This window comes from Pelmatolapia mariae, linkage group LG22, assembly GCF_036321145.2.
Source record: "Pelmatolapia mariae isolate MD_Pm_ZW linkage group LG22, Pm_UMD_F_2, whole genome shotgun sequence".
Classification (NCBI taxonomy): domain Eukaryota; kingdom Metazoa; phylum Chordata; class Actinopteri; order Cichliformes; family Cichlidae; genus Pelmatolapia; species Pelmatolapia mariae.
In genome coordinates, this window is record NC_086245.2 from 17,826,975 (window position 1) to 17,848,544 (window position 21,570).

At 43.5% G+C, this 21,570-nt stretch overlaps 2 protein-coding genes across 4 annotated transcripts in view; one reads left to right on the top strand and one right to left on the bottom strand.

Moving 5' to 3' along the window:
• Positions 1-16,828, top strand: part of ripor2 (RHO family interacting cell polarization regulator 2) — a 60,990-nt gene extending 44,162 nt beyond the window's left edge. For both annotated transcript variants that reach the window (XM_065470851.1, XM_065470853.1), the window contains exons 7-22: positions 6,346-6,495; positions 6,936-6,999; positions 7,336-7,379; positions 7,672-7,797; positions 7,885-8,033; positions 8,609-8,738; positions 9,595-10,359; positions 10,509-10,693; positions 10,937-11,099; positions 11,222-11,354; positions 11,607-11,768; positions 12,109-12,282; positions 12,974-13,176; positions 13,255-13,338; positions 13,441-13,531; positions 14,425-16,828. In XM_065470851.1, coding sequence (XP_065326923.1) covers positions 6,346-6,495; positions 6,936-6,999; positions 7,336-7,379; positions 7,672-7,797; positions 7,885-8,033; positions 8,609-8,738; positions 9,595-10,359; positions 10,509-10,693; positions 10,937-11,099; positions 11,222-11,354; positions 11,607-11,768; positions 12,109-12,282; positions 12,974-13,176; positions 13,255-13,338; positions 13,441-13,531; positions 14,425-14,525 — 2,724 coding nt within the window. In that variant the 3' untranslated portion in view covers positions 14,526-16,828. The remainder of the gene's footprint in view (positions 1-6,345; positions 6,496-6,935; positions 7,000-7,335; positions 7,380-7,671; positions 7,798-7,884; positions 8,034-8,608; positions 8,739-9,594; positions 10,360-10,508; positions 10,694-10,936; positions 11,100-11,221; positions 11,355-11,606; positions 11,769-12,108; positions 12,283-12,973; positions 13,177-13,254; positions 13,339-13,440; positions 13,532-14,424) is intronic.
• Positions 16,829-17,795: 967 nt separating this feature from the next.
• gmnn (geminin DNA replication inhibitor) lies at positions 17,796-21,485 on the bottom strand. Of its 2 annotated transcripts, none has more exons than XM_065470858.1 (7): positions 21,387-21,485; positions 20,970-21,039; positions 19,895-19,987; positions 19,629-19,782; positions 19,460-19,542; positions 19,033-19,143; positions 17,796-18,508 (listed from the first exon to the last, which is right to left on the bottom strand). In XM_065470858.1, exons 2-7 carry the CDS (start codon positions 21,024-21,026, stop codon positions 18,323-18,325), a joined length of 684 nt encoding a protein of 227 aa, XP_065326930.1. In that variant the 5' UTR covers positions 21,027-21,039; positions 21,387-21,485; the 3' UTR covers positions 17,796-18,322. The 2 variants fall into 2 exon arrangements, with proteins under 2 accessions (XP_065326930.1, XP_065326931.1); XM_065470859.1 differs by lacking the exon at positions 21,387-21,485 and adding an exon at positions 21,136-21,148.
• Between the last annotated feature and the right edge of the window lie 85 nt (positions 21,486-21,570).

Consider the following 21,570-nt stretch of genomic DNA (forward strand, 5'->3'; position numbering starts at 1 on the left):
ACACTTTTCCTGGTTTCAGCACCACTCGGAAAGTAGTTTGTGTTTGCATGCAAGTCAGCGTGTTCAGTGGTTGACCAAAGCAATTGCAAAGAGATTTTTGGTGCAACACTATATCGAGGTTTCTCATGCACACATTGCTCAAGAGCAGCCTGCCATATTGGGTGTGATACAACCAGCGGTTGATTGCTTTGGTTGCTAGCTACAGTTGCCTGTAGTTTGTTTTATGACCAAGGGTTACATGATGGTTGCAGACCAGTTTCTAGGGCTGGGTAAATGGTGCCTTTTTCAATACTTCCTGTATTGTCACAGTGAGCGTGACGTTAATGACACACAGTTAGTGGTGTTGCATCTACAAAATCTCAGCAGCTCTTTGTGACCAATTTCACCTAGCAACCTCCAGCAACGACTCGCCAACCGATTAGGGAATACACCGTTTTTTATCAACCTTTGGTTCCCAGGATGTGACTGGTATTTCTCAGGCCTTTGTGACTGAAGCATAACTCTTAACAAAAAGAAACAGACGGACAGATTTCTTAAAACGTTTGTTGTTCTCACAACTTTTCTTTCCACCGGTTTCACGTTGAGTTTATTGAGTGAAGCTGCAGTTTTAGGCGTAACTTCACCTGCTTTTTTGCTGCCAGGCATTAGCTTAGCATTCCTGCTCTTCTAATCTGTTTATATATTAGGGAAGTTTCCAGCTGTTTCCATGGTTGAGGTAAAAACATCCTTTCTGAGGTTGCCAGGTAGGGATTTTTGGCCCCCTGCATCCTCTTTGTAGTCACCTCACAGGTTGCCATTTGGGGACATTAATCCCCTACAAGGTTTTGACTTTTCTTCCACATCGCCTTTTGTAGAGCTTTAATGGTCTTCCTCGCTGTGCGTCAAATCAGATGTGACAGCAGGCAATCAGAGCACACACGCCCAAACAACAGCGCAGCTCCAAAGGTAACCATGGTTACCCGGAGACAGAGCCTTTGAAGTCCTGATGAGCTCGATGGGGCCGTCTGTTGGGTGGCGTTAACCCTTTATGTTCACATGCATCTCGACTACAAAACCCACCTTCAGAGCATTTGTCCCAAAAACACACAAAGGTAAACAACAACACAGCAGCGTGACTGCGATTCTGCGGGGATGAAGGCGACAGGGAATCTGGGTCAGGGCAGTTTGCAGCGAGGAGCGATTGACACGGCCCTCAAAGATGGGGGGGGGGGGGGGAATGAGAGGGAACTCAGGAAATGTATCTGCAGCTTGCTCCACTTTGACTTTGATAAGAGAGATAAAAGAAGTCAGCGCTTGTTCTGTCTTGTGACGGATGATGTTAAGCAAACATGTACTGCTTAGCGTTATTCTTAAGCTCTTGTGTTCTTTCAAGCTTCATGCAAAAATAGATTTGAATGAAAGGGTAAATATTTGAAATAGCAGTGAAGTGTCTGATTTATCATGCCATGTAAAAAACCTCAAAAGCTGAAGCGTAACTAAAATTAAGCCTAATATTCAATCAGTTTTTATTTATACTTACTATCTGACTTTATGCAGGGTATCAGAGATAAAATAGTTTAAAGAAAAGACTCTAATTAAAAGTAATACAGTTGGTATTAAAGGGCCCGAAGTTTCCAGAGAAAACATCCTCTTGATCATGTCTACATGCCTAAATGCATTGAGTTGCCTCCATGTGATTGGCTGATTAGATACTTGCATCAACAAGCAGCTGACCAGGTGTTTCTAATGAAGTGGCCGGTGAGTTTGGAAAAGAAAAGTCATTTTCAGCCCAAACTTTCTTTAATCATCACTCACTTTCACAGAGGTGCATGTGAGAGCACAAATATCTGGTTCACTGGGCGCCATGTGTGCTGCTACCCACTGTACCCAGACTAACAGACATGTCTGCAGGGGACTGTCACCTGCTGTCTGCTACGTGTGTTCAAGGGCATCTTTGGCCAATGTCCCGACCTGATTTTTCCCGACATTGGGCAGAACTCATGTGTGAAATTATAATGTAGAAACAACTTCAGCATCACACAGACTGACTTAAACTGTGCGCATCAGTAACCATCAGTAGCTGTAGTGGTAAGGACATAAAGTCTGAGGGACGTGTGACTTGTATGATTGCATTAGAAGGCTTATAACACGCTGGTTATGGTCCAAACAAATCGACAGTATGTAGGACAGGGCAAACAGGAAGTATGCATTTTTTATCAGGCAGCTGATGCTGATTAGGGTTTTTTTTTTTTCTATTTTTTTGCACCAAAAGGGAGAGATGAGGACTTCAGAGCTAAAAGCAACATATAGGATGGGGAACAATAAACTCAGCTGGACTACTCCGCATGTCTTAAACACATGTACGTGATTGGTCACTGCATGTGTAAACAAAACATTGTTCAGCAAAGACACTCCGAGTGAAAAAAAAGAGAAAGAAATGGCGTTTTAGCAGCTGAGCTACAGTAAGCGTGAACATGTTTGTCAGTGTTTTTGCTCAGGCTCAGGCTCAGGCGTGTCTCTTTGTGTAGGACAGCTGCCGTGAGGGATGACTTAACAATCATCCATCAGCAAGTTGTTAGTTTGTGAGTCACATCAGCTCTGCTCTTTTGTTCCTGCGCTGCCTGCAGATGTCTGAGCAGTAATTGGCACACATGGAGGAAGCAGGTGGCACGATACAACCCGTATGATGTCCTGCATGGGACAGAGTCTATATATATGTGTGTGTGTGTGTGTGTGTGTGTATAGGAGGGGGGGGGGGTGTTTGGGGGAGTGGGTGTTGACCGCTGGTATCAGCAGGGCATCATTAAATAGACTGAAGGTGAGACGATCGTCTGCCAGACGTCTCCTCTTCCCCTGAGAGAGCGTGTGTGTGTTAAACACGTGCCAAATTCAATCCAGAATGAGTGTGCATGCTTTACATGTGATTATTTGTAATATAGGGCATTTTCTGCTTTCCCCACTTCCCTTGAATGCTAATCTTGCCACTGGCACGCGCACACACACACCCACAGCTCCCCAGAGAGCTTCATGTGTGTTTGAAGCTGTTTGGTGTGGCCCGCCTGTTTTAATCTGCTTATAATCACTGGCCCCCCGGCACAAAGCGTGTGCACGTGCGCGAGGCGCCATCTATGATCCAGAATAATGGCCATATCTTAAGAGGATTGCTGCCATATCTGAAAGATTCACTGCTAATATCTAAAACCCCACGTTTTTAAATCATACACACTGATGATAGTGAGATAATCCTTTAAAACGTTCAGCGATTCTTAATCACAGCTGCCTTTCAAACTACCAAGCAAATGTTATTAGAAGTGTTTTAGGAAGGGATGCTTTCAAAATGGTTTCAAAATACAAAAAATTGTTATTTTACACCAAATACATAAATATGCAATATTATGCTCACTCTGAGCATAACTGATTCCCCAATAATTCCAGTAATCCCTCGGTCTCTGACCGTGCAGGTTATTTGTCATCGCAGCGAGCTGCAATTAGCACAGTCCAATAGAGGACTTAATTTAGAATACATTTCCATTTAATGTCTCTTAGCATCTGTAGAGGTGATTTAAAAAGGTTCAGATGGTCTTTACGGGCAGCCTGTTAAACAGATGTGCTTGTCCTTTGATTAAAGAAGTGCTTTAAATGTTTATATTTTGTTCATATTTTATATTTTTATTTTAATTAGTGTTAAAATTACTGTTATTGGCATTGGTGTAACATTTCCAAAAGATTATTTTTATTCCTGAGAAACCTGCAGATTGTTTTTCTTTGTTGATCCACAGTGGGGGGAAAAAATGGATTTTTACCATTTAGGGAAGCTTCCATTAAAAGAAAATTGATAATGTAGTGGCAAAAAATTATAGGACATTTTTTTTCTTTTTTTTATGTAGCGTTTTGTTTTGATTTTTTACAGTGTATATTGATCTACATAATAGAAAACGTCTCAAAGTGCACATTTGTCAAAATTACAACCATGTAATGTTTCAGATGTATTCTTTTTTTAAATTTTAATTTTACTTATTTATTTTACGGTTCTTGAATGATACATAACCGATGGAGACAAAGGGCAGAAAGACGGGGAGATCTCCACAGGAGCTGTTTTCAGGATGTATAACACATGTCCGTCTGTCTGTGTGTGTGCGCGTCCAAAAGAGCATCAGCACTTCTGCCGGGTGCGGTCCTCTCCTTCCTCCTGTGCTGAGGTTACTCTTGTTTCTTTGTGTTTTACCTTTCATGTTTTTTCGGGTTTTTTTCCTCTGGGTTGAAATGTGCCCAAGGCTCAGCAATATGCTGACGGCCACCCTCTGGAGTGGAGGAGCCTGGCTGACCTTCAAAAGGACGTTTCCTCGAAGGCAGCAAAGGGCTTTTTTGTAATTGGGGACAAAAATTGGCTCCATTAAGCTGATAATATGATACGGCCGCTGATTGCCTCTAAAGAATGATGGCTTTTCATTAGGCGAATGAATACCTCATTGTAGTCGTCTCTTTATTTATGTGGGTATGATGACGTTGTATTTCTTGGCTTAATAGGTGTAAAAAGTTTCCTTGGATCATGCACAAAAACACGTTTTTGTGTTTTCCCCCTTCATCGTAAACAAAAACCGTCCGTTATTTTCTCCGAGTGCTGAGAATAACAGTTGAGGTTTGAAATTGTTTTCTAGCCGGCTCAGCTCAGCTGCTGCGGGTTCGCCACATACATCACATACCACAGACAGACGGGCTGGGTCCCGGTTGAGGGTGGGGGGTGGTGAAGGCTTAGTTGGTATAAGGTGGAGTGGGTGGGTTTGTGCGTATGTGTGTGTCAAAAAGAGTTACACACTCTAATATCCATCCCACCGCAAACTACTTTCACTTTTTTTTTATTAGAAGCAGTCCTTTGCCCACCCACCGCTTGCAAAAACTCACTCTCCATGCACATGTCAGCACGTCGGCGCGTGCAAAAAGTCTGCTCTCACAAACAGGCTGGCAGCGTTCGGCTGATGCACAAAAGATACACAAACAAACGGTTAGATAAGCTGTTGGGACGACAGGAGCCAGAATGGCCCATTTTCTCCTGCTTCTCCCTAATGAGTGCCATAAAGAGCGCGAGGCATCAATATTTCAGCGCTCTCGTCAGGCGGCCGGAGATATTTCCCTTTGATGAGGCTCACCAGAGGTGTTTTGTTTTTTGCTCGCCTGCCGCTTCATCACATGTGAATTTTAGTTCAAAATAAGCCAAAAGATTCAAAGGACAGGACGCTAAAAATCTGGACTGCTGCTAAATGTTGATGTTGGTACATTGGCTCTGAGTGAATCAACCGCATCCTCGAAAAGTGCTGGGATTACAGCTCAGTGTTGTTTCATAATGACTCGTGTCTGTTTTTGGAGCCTTTTAAATGTTTGAATTTTAATGAAGTATGTGAAAAATTTAGGAAATACAAATATTGATGAGGAGAACTTGATTTTTAAAGAGTAGGGTTGGTTAAGGAGCACTTGTGTTTTGAAATGTGAAACAATTAAAAACGTTAGAAACAGCGTTAATATAAAGAATTATAATAACTTTATTACCAAAGCTTTGCTCATAATAAAATCATTTAAATCTGCTGTGCCTGTGGCTTCATGGCGGAGAACATTTCTGTCTGTTAAGCTGAGCTTTTTGCTTCATCATCATCGTGATTTGATTTCAGCTGAAACGCTGACATTTTAGCTCACACTGAGACAGCAGGATGTTGATGGAGTCGTTCCCTCTCCCTGCGGGTTTGGGTTAGGTCAGGCTAGTGCTGCAAACTGCAGTCGGGCAGACAAATGAGCTCTAAACCCCGTCTGCTGCTGCCTCGCCGTGGGAGTGTCCCACTGGGCTCGCAGACTGGGACAGTGCAGGCGTCGGGTTAGAGTTACACAGATATACAGCAGCTTACTTCAGGACATTTTTATCCATTCTTAGTTTATCCATTTGTCTCTCCTATCGGTCTTGATGACTATCTTTCTGTCTGTGTGTGTAATGTCAGCCTTTTACTGTGTTTACTTCTGCAGGCCTTTTCTGTTTTGGACTTCCTGTACAGTCTTATTGACCATGTTGTGATCAGATGTGTATCTGAAATAAAGTGTAAAGCAAAAGTTAATCATGTCTGTGCTTATTTCTGCTCTCATTGCACAAGCCTGAAGCTGTGCCATCCGTGAATGAATCCCAGTGGGAAGCAAACACAGAAAAATTCACATGGCAGTTGGAAGTTTTTGGGAATTTGCTCCTTGCCCGGGGATGTTTTCATGTATATGGAAGTTTATAACTTTATTTCATAACTGCAGAAGTTTCTGTCTCGTGTGTGTTACCCCGCCTGCAAATTCGTGAGGGCCGATTAAAGATGGAGGGGACTCTGTGTGTGTGTGCAGGTGGATGAGCTATACGAGGCCTTCTGCATCCAGAGCCGTCTCAGAGAGGGTGCCATCCGGATGAAGCAGGCCTTTTCGTCCTCGCCCTCCACCAAAGGCACCAAAGAGAGTATCGCGGAGGTTAATCGTCGGTACAAGGAATACACAGAGGTACTCAGAGCTGTCAGCTGCAGACTCTTAGTCCTGTAAAGCGAATGGGGCTGTAAAAAGTAACTGTAATTGTAGGGTTACAATAATTATTATGACATTTAAACAGAGATATTTGCAGATTATATATAAACGCAGAACAGGGCGCATTAAACGTAGTCACGTCTGACAACACCCACTCTAAGTATATGATACAAATTACTGCTTACAGGGATTTGTAAACACTAACCTGCAAAGCCAGATACTTACCTTTAAATCCCAATAACAAGCGCACCTGTCGCCACCTGTGCCGAGGGCTTAGACCCGCCCTCCTGTCTCCTCTGTAGTTTGGTGTTGACCGGCTTTGTCAGAGCCTGCAGAGATAACTTGATTACTGTTGTTGTTCTCGTTTTTGTGAGGGCTGTTTGTGTGATCAGTCTTATCTCTCTCGTTCCGTCCTCCAGAACATGAGCGCATTTGAGAGCGAACTGGAGAACCTGCTCGGGGAGTTTCATATCAAAATGAAAGGTGGGACGTGAATGATTTAAATGAGAAGTTAATGCAAGTTTAGTCATTTACACACTAGAATTATTTAGAATCCAGATGTTTTGGTGATGATTTTATATCCATTGGAGCAAAAATCCTAAGATTTCTCACTCACGGACCAAGTTAGAAACCCCGAATCCCTGAAAAGTCATAACAAAAAATATGCTTGACAGTTAAAAGCAGCTTGTGTCATTGTGCCATAATTCATTCTGAATAAGAAAGTGAGGTAACGTTGCTTAACCCCCCCCCCCCCCCAAATGACGTTTTTTTCTCTCCTCTTTGTGCATAATATAAATATCTGTCACTTCTATCTGACAGGTTTGGCAGGATTTGCTCGACTCTGTCCTGGAGACCAATATGAGGCAAGTTTATTTTTTTTGCCCTAACTGCTGACTCTTGGGTCTACTTTTAACAGGATTGGGACAGATAGACACAAGTGACTCTTTCAGCTTGAAACCGCTGTAGTGATATTTATGTAGCAACAGCTTTGGCCATCTTTCAGTGAAACACCACTGTACACTCCACCCAGCTCCAAAGTTAGCACTTAGCTGGTTGGTTTAGTGGGACAAACAATGAACAGTTAAAAAAAATTAGCTTATAAGTTCAGCCATTATAAAGTTATATGGTTAAATTTTTTTTTGCTCCTTCCTTTAGATCTTCATGCGTTACGGTCGCCAGCGGTGGAAGCTGAAGGGGAGGATTGAAGTAAACTCCAGGCAAAGCTGGGATGGAGACGAGATGGTCTTCATGCCCCTCATTACTGACCTTATTAACATCAAGGTACTGTACAAACCCGGATAGCCTCGTGTCTAACACGTTGCGCTGTGGCACTGAAATGAGAAACAAACATAAGTTTGTGCCCATCAGGTGACGGAGCTGAAGGGTTTGGCCACACACATGCTGGTGGGCAGCGTCATCTGTGAGACCAAGGAGCTATTCACTGCCGTGCCTCAGGTGGTGGCTGTGGACGTCAACGACCTCGGGACCATCAAACTCAACCTGGAAGTCACGTGGTAGTAAGTAGAAGCTCGCTGAATCTAACCGGTGTTGCACGAATTAGGGTACATAATGAGTTGGCAGCTGCCAGATGGTATCACTGCTGGGTAGCAGGATTGTTCAGAGGTAGTCCAGAACTATTTTAGTCTTGTTACTGGACCGGCCATATGTTTGGAGCATCTACAACGGTTGATAGTGTCACAGCATTAAAGTCGGGGTCTGCATGCCTTGTAGGGTCCTGCCATCTGCTGGTGAAACATCATAGTAACACCCACTTCATACTTTGTTTTTACACAACTGAGATGCCTTGCTGTGTACACCTGCTCCAATGCCAGCACCAAATGTTTCAGTACTGATTTTCAAAAAGGAGCACCTCATCAATGATGTTTCTCCCAGTCCTTGTTGAAGACCCATCATGAAATATTGTTGTTTACACTGCAACAGACCACCTCAGGAAGTGGCTTGAGTGACCGCATCACAGTGAATCTTTGTGGTTGTTTACACCACATTTTTAGGGCTGCCCATTTCTAGGTTTTTGAAACCAAATGTAAGCAGTGTCGTTAAGAGCTTTGTCTTTTTTTATCCTCCTCTCCAGCCCCTTCGACGTGGAGGACCTGACTCTGTCGTCTGGCAACGTGAGCAAAGCTGCAGCTCTCCAGAGACGAGTGTCCGTCTACAGCCAGGGCACACCGGAGACCCCCACCTTCCAGGACACCTCCTTTTTTGTGAGTCAAGCAAAACACCGCCTCCTACAATGGGGAGAAACATGTTTTAAGTTGTTAGCATATTCTGTGATCCATAACACACTAACCCATGCACTGTCTGCACCGTGATGTAAATCATGCCCCATGTTATTTTTTCAGTTGATGCTTAAGCCTTAAACTAACCCTCACCCGTTTTCCTGCTGTCCTCCTTTTCTTTGCATATTCCCATTATACCCACACTCTGCCCCCATCTTGTATATCCTACATTTCACCCACCTGCCCTCAAATACCCAACACCCTGTCTTATTTCCCTGCCTTTACTGTGTAAAGAAGTGGCAGCCCTACCCCGTGGAGCGCCAGCGCTTCTCCTTCCTCCACATGCTCCGAGACACGCTGCTAGAGAAGCTAAGGCGCAGTCGTTCGTTTGGTGACCTGGCCTCACTGCGGCCAAGGCCCAAATCCAGTCTGGAGGTTTATGTGAGTGTGTTGTGGCCCCCGTGACCCTCCTAACCCGACTCTGTGTGCCCTCTTACCCCCACTGACATGATGGGGATGTAGTTCTCTGCTCTTGTGGACACACTTGGGTTCACCTTGTCCCTTTTTTTAAGGACTACAGAACGCCATGTGTGGCTCTTTGCACGTCTGTTTGCATGTTCGTTAAGCTGTTCCTATGTTTTCTGTTTATATTTACCTCACTGTTCGATTCAATTTGGGTTCAGATCTGATCATCAGTATAGTGTGCCATCGCTTTTTCTATCTTAGAAAACAAGAGGAGCTTTCTTCTGCACTTTTCTGTCCTTCATTCACTGATTTCAGCCAGATCTCAGTCCTTTATCTTGTTTGCAGCACAGATTTATTCTCCTGTCTCTATTTTCAGTCCACACTGCCCGACGATGTCTTTGAGAATGGCGGCTGCGGTGTGGCTGAGTGCAAGCGTCTGTCCTTCACCTTCTCTGATACGTCTGGTTCTACGCCCAGCCCCAGCCCTGCCCTGAGCTCCTACTCCCCGGGCCAGTCCAACCCTGAGATTACTGTAACTCCTCCGGAAACAGAACCATTACCTACGCAAATCCTCCCAACTAGGGAGGACTCCATCGCAGAGGAGCATTTAGTGGAGGAAGAGGAGGAGGAGGAGGAAGAGTACGAGGAAGATGGGGAGACGGGCAGTAGAGGAAGCAGGGGCAGCAGGACCAGTGCCAGCATTGCCAGCGACGAAGCCGAAGCGGCCGAAGACTCGGAGTGGGAGCGCACAGAGTCTCAGCGTAATTCTAGCTCCAACTGTGGTTCGGCTGCCCCGTCCTTGTGTTCAGATGGACACCTGTCCACAGTGGCTCCCGAGGATGTCTTCCTGGATCACGCCGATGAGCTGAAACCTGTGGAACTGGACACAGAGGAGGCGGGCAGCCTGACGAAGCAGCTCGTGAAGAGGCTGACTTCCTCAGAAATGATGCCGCCCAGTGGGAGTGCTGCTGAGGGTGAGGGAAGTCTGAGCTGGGCGGGAGAGGGAAGCAGGGCTTTCCTGGAGAGCAGCCTGGAGGAGGCCATCCACAGCCTGCTGACCAGATTAGAGTCGCTGACTCATCGCTGCAGAGAGCTGCAGGACCTGGAGCAGGAAGTGATGCGTCTGGAAGACCTACTGAAGGTAAACTCAGTCTCATTAACATCTACAGAAGATCTTGTGCACTAAAATTTTCAGAAAAACTGCATCCTAGGGTTCATTTGGACTTTATTGTCTTGTTTGTCTTGTTTTTATACTCTTTGGATGCCCATCATCCTGTCTTTTCCCCCCAGTGCCGTCTCCCGGGTCACAGGAGTCGATCCTCTAGCCTCAGTCTGACTGTGGAGAGTGCCCTGGAGAGCTTTGACTTCCTCAACACCTCTGACTTTGATGACGATGATACCGGAGACGATAACGCCGTCATCAGCATTCCCCCACAGAGGTCTCCGATCTTTGATGCAGATGGAGAGAGGATCGGGTGAGTGTAATATTTTGCATTGGCTAAAACATTACAGTTTCATTTATTTATTTATACACATGCAGTTTTTTAAGGTCCCATACCAAAAACTTTTGTGAGAACTTTTAAGTACTTGGCAGCAAATGAAGAGTTTAATTCTTAGGATTCTTAGGACGACTGGACTCTTTAAAAACAAACTCACTACACGTACAGTCGGTGTGTTACCGCTGCCCTCGGTGGTGACTCTTGTATGTTGCTGCTCAGGGCTCAGCATCCAGAAGCCAGAGGACACCTGAGCGAAGCCCTGACAGAGGACACCGGGGTGGGTAACAGTGTGGCAGGAAGCCCCCTCCCACTTACCACTGGAAATGAGAATCTGGACGTGGCTATTGTCATCCACCTTCAGTACTGTATTCACCTCATACAGGTAGAGCTCCTTCTGATAGTTGATATCATAATTACCATTCATCCTGCTTAAGTAAAAAACCAGCTACCTTCTGGAAATTTTAGCATCTGACATGTTTTCATTTTTTCTTGGTAACATGGCAGATGTTGACCAGTGGGGTCAGTGTCTGGCAGCGTCGCAGTGTCCTCCTCAAATTGTCAGGACAGACCCAGCTGCTAGAGGAGTTAGCAGAGATCAGCGTGGACAAACTGGGAGCAATAACATCTGCTGCTGATGGTGGGTATCTAAACACGTAGACCAGGTTTCCTCCAACAAGGCTGCTGTCCTGCTTTACTTGTTTTTTTTCCTTTCTTTTCCCACGCTTCACCCCTCCAAAGTTGGCTCTGTAGTTTTTGAATAATCTGGAAACTTATCCCAAAGAACAACATATGTCTTATACTTTAAAGCAGCCAAAACAAATCGTTACGGTGCGTGAAGGAGGTTTGAGGGTTTGTGGTCTGACCTCGTGCTCTGCCCTGTTTTCCTCAGTCCTCCCGGGCCTCGTGGAGCGCCCCCAGCTGATGACTCTGTGGTCAGAGTGCAGCGGCTCTGAGGGACTTTTCCACACCACGCTGGACAGAGTGTTCAAACACATGAATCAGCGCTACACGGCGGTGCTGCAGGAGAACCGCCCACACGGCGCCGATACAGGTTCGCTCGTCCCTTCTTTGTTTCTGCAAACAGACCACGGGTTATACTTAAAATTTCATCTTCAGTCAGGGCTTCAACTGACTCACGTATTCAGGGTGTAAACCGGTTTTAATGTCCTCCTGCGGGGAAAACTAGACATCTGCATTTAACCGAGAATATAATACAACTGATGAAAATGGATAGAAACAAACTGGTTTATGTTATGAAGTAAACTGTGACTGCAGGCTGTGTGAACACAGCATTGTGATTTTTTTTTCTTTGGTTTTTGTTGTATAGCTGAAACTAAATAATGTTATGCAGTTATCTTGGAACAATGCACTGATCTCTTTCTTCTCTCCAGCGATTAGCATGGTAGTGGGTGAGATGGTGGACAGGAGCGACCTGCTGGCGGCACAGAGTCCTCCCGCTGCTGCGCTCTCTCAGGACGTCCTGACTGTGTTTCAGTTCTACAGCTACATCTTACAACATGAAGTCCAGGACATGGAGACACACCTGCTGCACCTGGCCAGAGAGGGTGCGCAAAATCTGTGATGCTTACATCGTGACACGAATTCCTCTGTTGTTGGCTGTGTCCTCTAATAACCGAATTATTTTCTTAACCTAAGTCGCAAAATGAGGATATTTTTTGCTACATAGCATACACGCCCACCTGTGCAAGTCCAAGATTTCTCCAAGTTAATCCAAATATTCGAGCTAACATTTTGATGCTTTATCTACAACAAAGAGCAGCGTTTCATGATTTATGAGATGAATCATCAGCAATTTGCAAATTCTGAGCTCATTTTAGAGATCACTAAATCACTGTGACCTTTGCTTTCCACAATAATTAGTTAACACAGAAAAACGCAGCTTTCAGCTTTTTGTGTGTTTTGAAGCTGTGTTTTTGTTTGTTTGTTTGTTTTTAATGTAATGTAAATGTGCCCGTCTCTAAAGCACTCTGGGTCAGCTTCTGTTGTTTAAATGTGCTATAGGCTATAAATAAAATTGACGTGACTGCCAACAGTATTGATGCTATCATGCTAGTATCAATCCAATAGTAATACCAGCGTTTGTATCGATGTATCTGAATCAATCACCTCACCTCTAATCAGGATTTAGTAGAAAGGAAGTTTGTGTGTACATGAGGCCTGTGAGTGTTACAGTTCTCCGCAGCTGGTCCTATCCTCGGTTTAATCTGCGTGTGTCTGTGTTGGCTTCCTCCTCAGAGGTGTTTGCAGAGGTCCTGTGCAGCGGAGACTATTCTCGCTGTCTCGCAGAACTGGAGGAGGTACCTTTGTCATCTCTCTGGCCTGGAAGCAGAACCCTAAGGGCCCTGGCATCCCTCCTCACTGCAGAGGACCCTCAGGTCAACAAGGCAGCCGCCGACTACCTCTCTTCTGGAGCGTCAAACAAGCACTTCAGGACCAGGGTGAGTAATGCTCAAGAGAAAACGGTAGGCGCACCACCTTTTGAGCCACATTTTTAATGGTTGTTTGTGTGTCTGCAGGCAGTGGAGTGCTACACCCAGGCACTGTCGGAGGCTGGAGTACAGAGTCAGAGGGCAGCCTGCTCAGCTCTCAGCTGTCTGGAGGTCAGTAGTTGTTTACTAAACTGTGCAAACAGCAGTTTTATGCAATAAAGAGAAACATGTCATTTGGATTTTTACATTTTTATCTTGTTTGTGCGTTCGCAGGCAGTTGAGAGCATCAGAGCAGTGGTAGCGCTGTGCGATTCAGCTGATGAAGAGCTGCGTCACGTGGCCATAGAAACCCTGCTCACGTTCGGTGCGTAACAAATCCACTGCATTTTATACACAACTGCCATGAGGTCATTTACACACAATAGTGCTATTAAGATGTGTTTAATTGCAGTGTTGACTGTAAATTCCAAGAAAAACATGTTTTCTCTTGCTTGTTTTCTGGGGCAGACGTTTGAGCTTCAACACTTTCTCTGCAGACGCTTTAAAATCTTACATTGAAGGCAACTTTTCTCAAACGCTGAGGGTTTTAACTCAACATGCAGATTCTTATATTTTCTTTTGCCAATTTGTTACGTCCTTCCGTTGCCTTCTTTCTGCCATAATCTTGATTGTGGGGATACGAATACTGCCATCTGAGAAGTAGGAGGTCATTACTAACAGAAGCTACTTTTAGCTGTTCCTTCACCACAAGAGATCGCCTCAGCAGGCAACGCTGCATGTTTGGTTTGGCAAAACCCTTCCTGACGCAAATTCAAACCAGTGACCTTTCATTTGCCAAGTGATTTATTCTCACTAATATTTTTAGAAGATTCTGTTGGTCCTTCTGGCCTTTGTCCAAATTTTCATTCTTAACCAGTGTCAACCAGTTTTACCCGATTCCCAGCGAAATATGCAGGCATCTTGCTGGAGACACCAGTAAGTTCAGTCCCGAGTTTGATGCCATTTCAGTGAACATTGTGTGAAACAGTCTATGTGAAAGTTAGACAATCCAAAAATCTGTGACAGTCCCACACACACTTAGTGAATGTATCTGTAAAGCTGTCCTTTCTGCAAAACATTCACTTTTTAACTAACTGCACATGAGGCGTTTGTGTACCATCAGTAAATTGTAGCTTTTCCCCATTCTCCCCTTCAGTAGTTACATGAAAGGTGACTGTGGACACATTATTTCTAATAATCTCTTTTTGCTGCTTGCAGGTGAGGAGGGGCGCCTGGCGTACGAGCAGCTGGACACTGTGCCGGGGGAGATGATCCGTCTGGGCACACGGCGAGGAAACGCCGTCACCACTGCCTTCTGAGCCATCACTGAAAAGAGAAACGGACTGCACCCGGACCTCCGAGGACAACACTTGCCTCCTTAGCTCAACCCACACAGCACACCTCACAGGGCCGTTAACGACTAATCTGTTCATCGATCTGCTTTCTAGCAACGACAAACGTTTTCACTTAAACTGCAGTTAATCACTGTTACTCACTGCCTCCTGAAAGGAAGTAACACCAAACAAGTTGTCTTAACCACAAGGACACACAACCTAGACCCCTCCTGACGCACGCTTACACTCCTCCTCCTCACCCTGCTGTCTGAGCCAGGCACACACCGGTCACGTTAAGTTGAATTGAAAAGCACAAATTTTGACTGGACACAAAGCGGCTGAGAGCTGCTCCAAAGACTGTGGAAATCAAGCACCGGGTCTTCACCCTCCTGTCAAAAAGGCTTCCGAGAACACCCGTCTCACGCACTCTCTGAATAATCTCAAGTTTTACAGATTTGTTGTACCACGCAATATACTATGATCTTTGTATAATCACTGTTAACATGCGTTCACCTAGATTAGAAGTGCTTTCTGACGCTTTCGGAAGACCTGCACTGTTGTAAGGCGTGTAAATACGGCTTAGTTTACACGTGATACACGTGGTTGTGTTCAAGACGTAATTTTCAGGGATTCTCGTGTGGTTGAAAGACCTGTGTGTTATTTGGCAGGGAGGAACATTAATAAGATGAGGTCACAGCGGTCCAGGGGAGACGGGGGTTTAGCACAGTGCCCAGCGTTCACTCACGCAGCAGTTTGCGTCTGAGATTTCTCCTACTTGCAGTTTAACAAGTGCAATTTTTTCTGTACATATGTGATTTTTTTTCCTTTTTTTTTTTTTTGCACCTGGCTGACACGTGAAGCCCATTTGATATCGTCAGCTTTTGACCTTTTGAGCCTCGCTGTGGCTGAGCTGGCACATTACACAAATACTCTTTTTGTAAATGTATGTTTTGTTTGTTTTTCCTACAAGGTCAGGAGCCAGTCGAGGGCAATAAACTAGGCAGAGGACCTCATGAGAATGCACTTTCTCGGCAGTTGTGCAGAGAGGATGAGTTGAGGCAGCACGCGAGCTGATAGCAGGATAAGACATTAAGCTTTTGGCCTTTTCTGTCACACTTTGGGTCTGCTCCATGCGAACGGTTTAATGGGAACACTGACCCAGGGGAGGCATCTATCTCCAGCTTTTCTCATTGTAACTGTACTACTGAGTCTGGTGCTGCTGCACAGTGACAAAACTCACAAGCTCACACGTCATATATTTATTATTTACTCCTTGTTATTCTAATATTCTGTCATGTTATTTTGTATTAGAGCAGACCACATTGTTATGTAAATGATTGTATATTTATGCTCTACTTTCAGGTCTGGTATTTGAATTAATGTCTTTTGTTTAAAAAGGCCTCTGTGTTTTTACCATACGACTCGTGCTTGATTATAATTGGGAGTTTATTTTCAATTTAATTATATTAGATTGTTATTTTGGAGAATATTAAGATTTGCTAATAGTAATTATAGATTTTGTTTTCCCTAAAAGGTCCCCAAACTAACGGGGCATTTATATGATAGAGATGTTACTTTATTAAGTAGATTTACTATAACCAAAGGAAAAATCTTGGGATTTTAAAATGGTCTTTTAATAAGAGCTCATCCAGGAGAATGTATTTTGCAGTACAGCGTGTACATTTGGACCAGAACCCTCAGACTTATCTTTGGAAGCACAAAAAGGAAAAAAAAGGCAAACCCGTAATATGAGGATCTCGTTACATCTGGTTGTAACTGCACAATCCAAAAGCCATATTAAAAAGCAAGTGGTTAGTATTTTTATGAAAGGTATTCTTTTGTAATATAATCTGTAAATGCGTGAAGTTGATACTAAAAGTTGTTTCTTTTTTACTTTCATGCAGCCTTTTGCAAAACGTGGTCCAAATTTAAATTCCTTTTCGAGATGTGAACAGCATTACAGTATTTTGGTCCAGTAACTCACTCGGTGTCTAATTTTCTCTCTTCACAAACTCGCTGTTGACCTATTTAACAAGTAAATTGGTGGACTGTTCAGTTCCTTAGCACCGTATATAATACAAGGTGGCAAAATGTGCACGTTTAATTTAGAGGTTTTAATAATAACTGCTGAAACTGAACTTCACCCATCTTCGTGGTCAATAGCTTCAGTACTGATTCATGTGGTTGCACACTGCTCTTCTCCGTCGTGGTTCCTCTGCTCATCAAGAAGTTGCAATAAAGTTTATTTTTGCATACCGGTAATTAAAAACTGGATTTTTCTTTCCCCACACGGAGTCCATCCATTCTCTTCTGCTTATCCTTGTCAGGGTCGTGAGGGGGCTGGAGCCTATCCTGAGTCTTAAATAGAATGTTTTGTTTTTTTAAGTGCTACTGCTGTTTTAAATTAGTACTTCTGTGTATATGCAAATCCATACATAATCGATCTGACTGTTACAACTACACAGCAGCTAGATTTTATATGGAAAAGTGGGCACACAAGCTTAGCAAAATAAATAAAAAGTCAGGTTTTAGTTGAGTGTAGATTTGACCATTTTATACTGTTAAGACATGACACAGCCTAATCCAGCGATGTCAAACTCATTTTACATTGTGAGCCACATAGCGTACTCTGATCCTAAATGGGCCAGACCACCAGTTTAAGTCAGTTTTTCCTTCCATAGCACAGTAACAAAAACATCTCTAGTTGAGGTCATTTGTGTGTCACTTTGCTGTAGTATGACAGGCTATCGGGGAGGTCTTTATCAGTGAGAAAAGCTGCAACGCTTATCAAAATACAGATAAAAGTTCAAGATTTATCCCAACACCACCCAGTGGACCGATTGGAGTCTTTGGCAGAGCCAAGTCTGGCCCCTGGGCATGCGTTTGAAACCCCCTGGTCTAAGCTTATCCTCAAAAAAGCTTAGTGTATACTGCAAACACTGCAGCATAAAAGTTGCACAAATGCTCTCGCCAAATTAGGAGCACATTCGAGTGTTCTTAGTTCAAGTCTACTCTGCAAGTGAATTCTACCTTTGGACTGACAAAACAAAAATTACATTTCACATCAGTGTGAGGAGAGGGGAAAAGGGGGAGAAAAAAAAAAAAAAAAAAAAAAAAAAAAAAAAAAAAAAAAAGTCCCTAGCATACCCATTTATAATTTTCTCATTTCCATAGCAACTTCACCCTTTAGGTTCAGCAAGAACTACAAGCTTCAATAAGTGTCAAGATTTAAAATATAAAGTTTATTTACACCAATTTCACAATTTTACAGTGAGGCAACATTTCAGGGCCATGCTCTTTGCCACATCTGGCAGTAAATAACTGACCAACAGTGCACATTTAACTTATCACAACAGGGCAAAACAGGTGTTCAAGTAAAATTTGTAAACACTGTCAGCTCAACAGGAGCCGCAAGACAAATCAAGTGCCAAAAGAAGCACGTTGGACAAGCATTTTAGTTTCACCTGCCCAAGGTCAACTTCTTTTAGACTAATGGTTGTGGACACCCTGACATGAAGTCTTTCAGGTGCCAGCAGCTTAGTTCACATCTGTACTTGTCTTCCTATGACACATCAAGGGGTCTTCTGTTAAAGGAAACCTTCACTGGCTTAGTTTCTTAAGACCCTTAAAAACTTGAGCAAGCAATGATGAAAAAAAAATATATAAAAAAAATTGCAGGCTGAATTTAGAGTACATACACATCTTTAAAGCTCATCTCCTTCAAACGAAGTACTCGTTGCAGTCAAAGATTACTCGGGTCAAAATGTCAAAGTCATGCAGTATTAGTTCTGGAGTCCTGAGGGTCCTGGTTCTTCATCATCTGATAGCTCTTCTGCAGAGCCGTGACTGTAGTCTGGATCGTTTTCACTCTGATCTGCCAAGTCGTCTTCATCATGTTCAGCCTCATCTTCATCAAGGGCAATTCCTCTGAGCTCATCCAGATTGTCAGGAGACTTCCCAGTCAGTCTCTAAAAGAGTACACCAAGTTTAATTTACCAACAGACCCATCTGTGCAGTCCTGTCAAGTTTATCCATGTAACTCTCCACCTGGTTAAGTACTCTGCTCAGGGAATTTGGGTTTAGCTCAAAAGGCTGAATTTTTACCACCAAGTTACTACTTTGTGCCCACCGATTAAACAGAATGCGAGTCCAAAATTGTGAATGCAATGCTGCAGCAAGTAGCCAGATTTGTAAAACCTGATCAGACGCATATCGTGTTAAGATTTAATTAAGCAAAGCATCACTAGACAGGATGGGCAGTTTATTTTCCCCCAGTGGACCAAAGAAGACACTGAAACTGTTGAGGCTGCACCAACAAACTGAACTCCAATCTGTTTAAAGTTTGTTTAGCGATACATTTTAAGCTTCCTTGTGCATCCCTCCAGTTCCACTTTCTCAAAGCTGTCCACAGTAATGTTGGTACACAGCTGATAACATTAACAGATGTAGTTTTTCACCACAACTCAGTGTGCCGTCAAATTTTAATACCTACCTCAATCATGTCAGCCATGTACTGGACATGTTGAGCGAGATCCTGCAGCTCTTCATTTTCACTCTGAAGCTTCGTTATCTGCTCATCTCTGGCCTCTATGCTTTTGTGGAGCTGAAACAACAATGCAAACACCAAGTTAAGACAACCTCCTACACATGGGAGGTCTAAACCAGAAAACTGCTTCACATTAATACACTGTACAGGCAATCTAGCCAAACAATTTAGGAGTTACAGGAATAGTGAAGTAGTGTCCATGAATGCAGAAAAATGCCAGCATTAGCACCTTTTATATAGAGAAGAATTCAGTGAGCTTCAGAGTTAATCACGTGCCAGCTGGTCAGTAGCCAAAGGTCAAGCATGTCAGTGGGAGCGTGGGAACAGCTCAGTTTGCAGCTAAACATTAGCAGACTCTCAGTGATTAACTCACCTTCTCATTCTCCTGTAGAACATTGTACAGTGCTTTCCGTCGCTCCTCTGCTACCTCTTTCCAGTAGGTGGAAGGTGGAGTTTCTACAACAGCAGCAGAGGGTTTAGATCAGAGTTTGAGATAGTGAAAATTTGTGACCATCTAGCGCACCATGTGCTGCCTTCTCTACCTTTGACCATGAGCTCATATGCTTCTTTGGACATGCCATCTATTAACCCATCAGCTGCTTCTGTTTGAGTGGATTTGACTTCCATCTTGACTCTCTTTGAACCTCTGATTTGCTCAGCCGTCCAATTCTTCCGCTTTGGACCAACCTTTCCTGCCTAAAAACAAATCATTTCCAAAATTTAGGCTTGAAAGATGCAATTTTCATGAGTGATTCAACATCTACAAGTTTTAATCTCATGCAAGCCAATTTGGACAGCTACTACAAACCTGAGTTGACCTCCCCAGGTCTGAGTTAACCTGACGAACTTGCAGGGTTTGCCTGGCAGGTCCCATAGTCTTTTGAGAAGGTGTGAAAAGGCTCTGAAAGGCATCCAACACAAGTAACTGTTACTGTATATCTGATTAGATTACAACATGCTAACAAAACAGAAGGTGAGACTCCCCCCTCCCCCTGATTAGCCTTTAGAAACTAAAGATTGAGTCACATGGGAAAGTAGCAGAACCCATGTTCTCATTCTCAATGCTTCTATTCAGCAAGGATTAGCATCACTTCACAAGCTTTACTTTAGTTACACTGTCACCAGGAGAAAGGGCATAAGTGAGGTGCCATAACAGCAGTGCCATGTGCAACAGACCTACAGGTGTGCAAAGCGCGGGTAGGGCACAAATTCTTAACAGCCGTGGGAAAGTCTCTCTTCAATGATCATTGCAGAGCAGCCAGAAAACATAATTTGTTAATGTTTGGCCACAGCTTCACAAGACTGCTGGGGTGTTTTGTATAATGGGTGATTAAGTTGTGAGTGGGCCTTTTCCTTAAGAAACAGCAGAGTACAAACCAAAACAAATGTAATTTTGTTGAAGTGTAAGCAATAAGACACCGATCTGCTCAGCAATATGATGAATTTAAATGCCACTTTACAAGAAATACTACATTTAAGTGCCTTCCCACACAACCCAACCCTGAAGTGTCCTTTAGGACTGACCTTCAAGCCACTTACAGTAGATGGCTTTGTTCTGTTGAGACTACATGTCCAGAGACTGCTGCAGCTGGATTATACATGTTAATATAAGGGAATAAAGACAACAATAAACGAAAGGGACAATCTTGGCCGTCTATATTTACATGGAGGTTTTTGGTTTTGTTGTTTGTTTAAATAAATAAATAAAAATACTGACCCTCACCCGAAAAAAAAAATAAGAATTTCATGAGAAGCTCTCTAAAATGATACCATTCACCCACGAAAGGTAGTATAGGTATCCGAGCACTACTAGGGAAATGATTACCACCAATGATTACACTTGAAAGTCAAAATGACGAAACAACTTAAGTCTTTGTACTTACCTTTATGTTCTCATTGGACTTCTGGTGGCTCTGCTTTACTTTTCCACTGACGTTCATTTTTTCTCGAAACCTGAGCCAGGACAAGTAGTAGACAAAGAAAGCTTGATTTTTAATTAGCAAAAACTATTTAAAAAATAATAATAAAACCTCTAGCTGTCTAGCTTACCATTAACTAGTGATTCTACCCACTTAGAAACTCTACTCTATAAGGAAAGGAGTAAAGGTCTAAGTTTCCCCACGTTTAAAACAAGCCAAGGTAAGAAGGCCTCGAGTCAGCTGGAGCTTAAGGAAAAACAATCAGCCACGTTTAAAGAAGGCAAATTAGCCGACGTGAAAGATACTTAATGTGATATAACTGTAGATAAAAAAAATTAATTAATTAAAAACGTTTAATATCAAAACATTAACAGAACCTACCCTGCCTGCTTTTTTTTTTAACCTCAGTTTCCCGTTCGCTCGACTCTTCTCCGATACTCCCGCGCCAGAGGCTTAAATACGCCCACTCCGTCACGTGAGCAAGAGGCCAGTGAGGCGCATGCTCACAAAGAATTATTTTTTTGCACCGTTGTTTTTTTTCCCCTCGTGCGGTCACATGTCAAGG

Bases quoted from the DNA above. Each gene is read 5' to 3' on its own strand.
- gmnn (XM_065470858.1), bottom strand. From the start codon at position 21,026: ATGAACGTCAGTGGAAAAGTAAAGCAGAGCCACCAGAAGTCCAATGAG. The intron at 19,783-19,894 runs GTTTGTAGTAGC...ATTTGTTTTTAG, and splicing joins ACCTGGGGAGGTCAACTCAG to GCAGGAAAGGTTGGTCCAAA. The intron at 19,543-19,628 runs GTAGAGAAGGCA...CTGCTGTTGTAG, and splicing joins ATATGAGCTCATGGTCAAAG to AAACTCCACCTTCCACCTAC.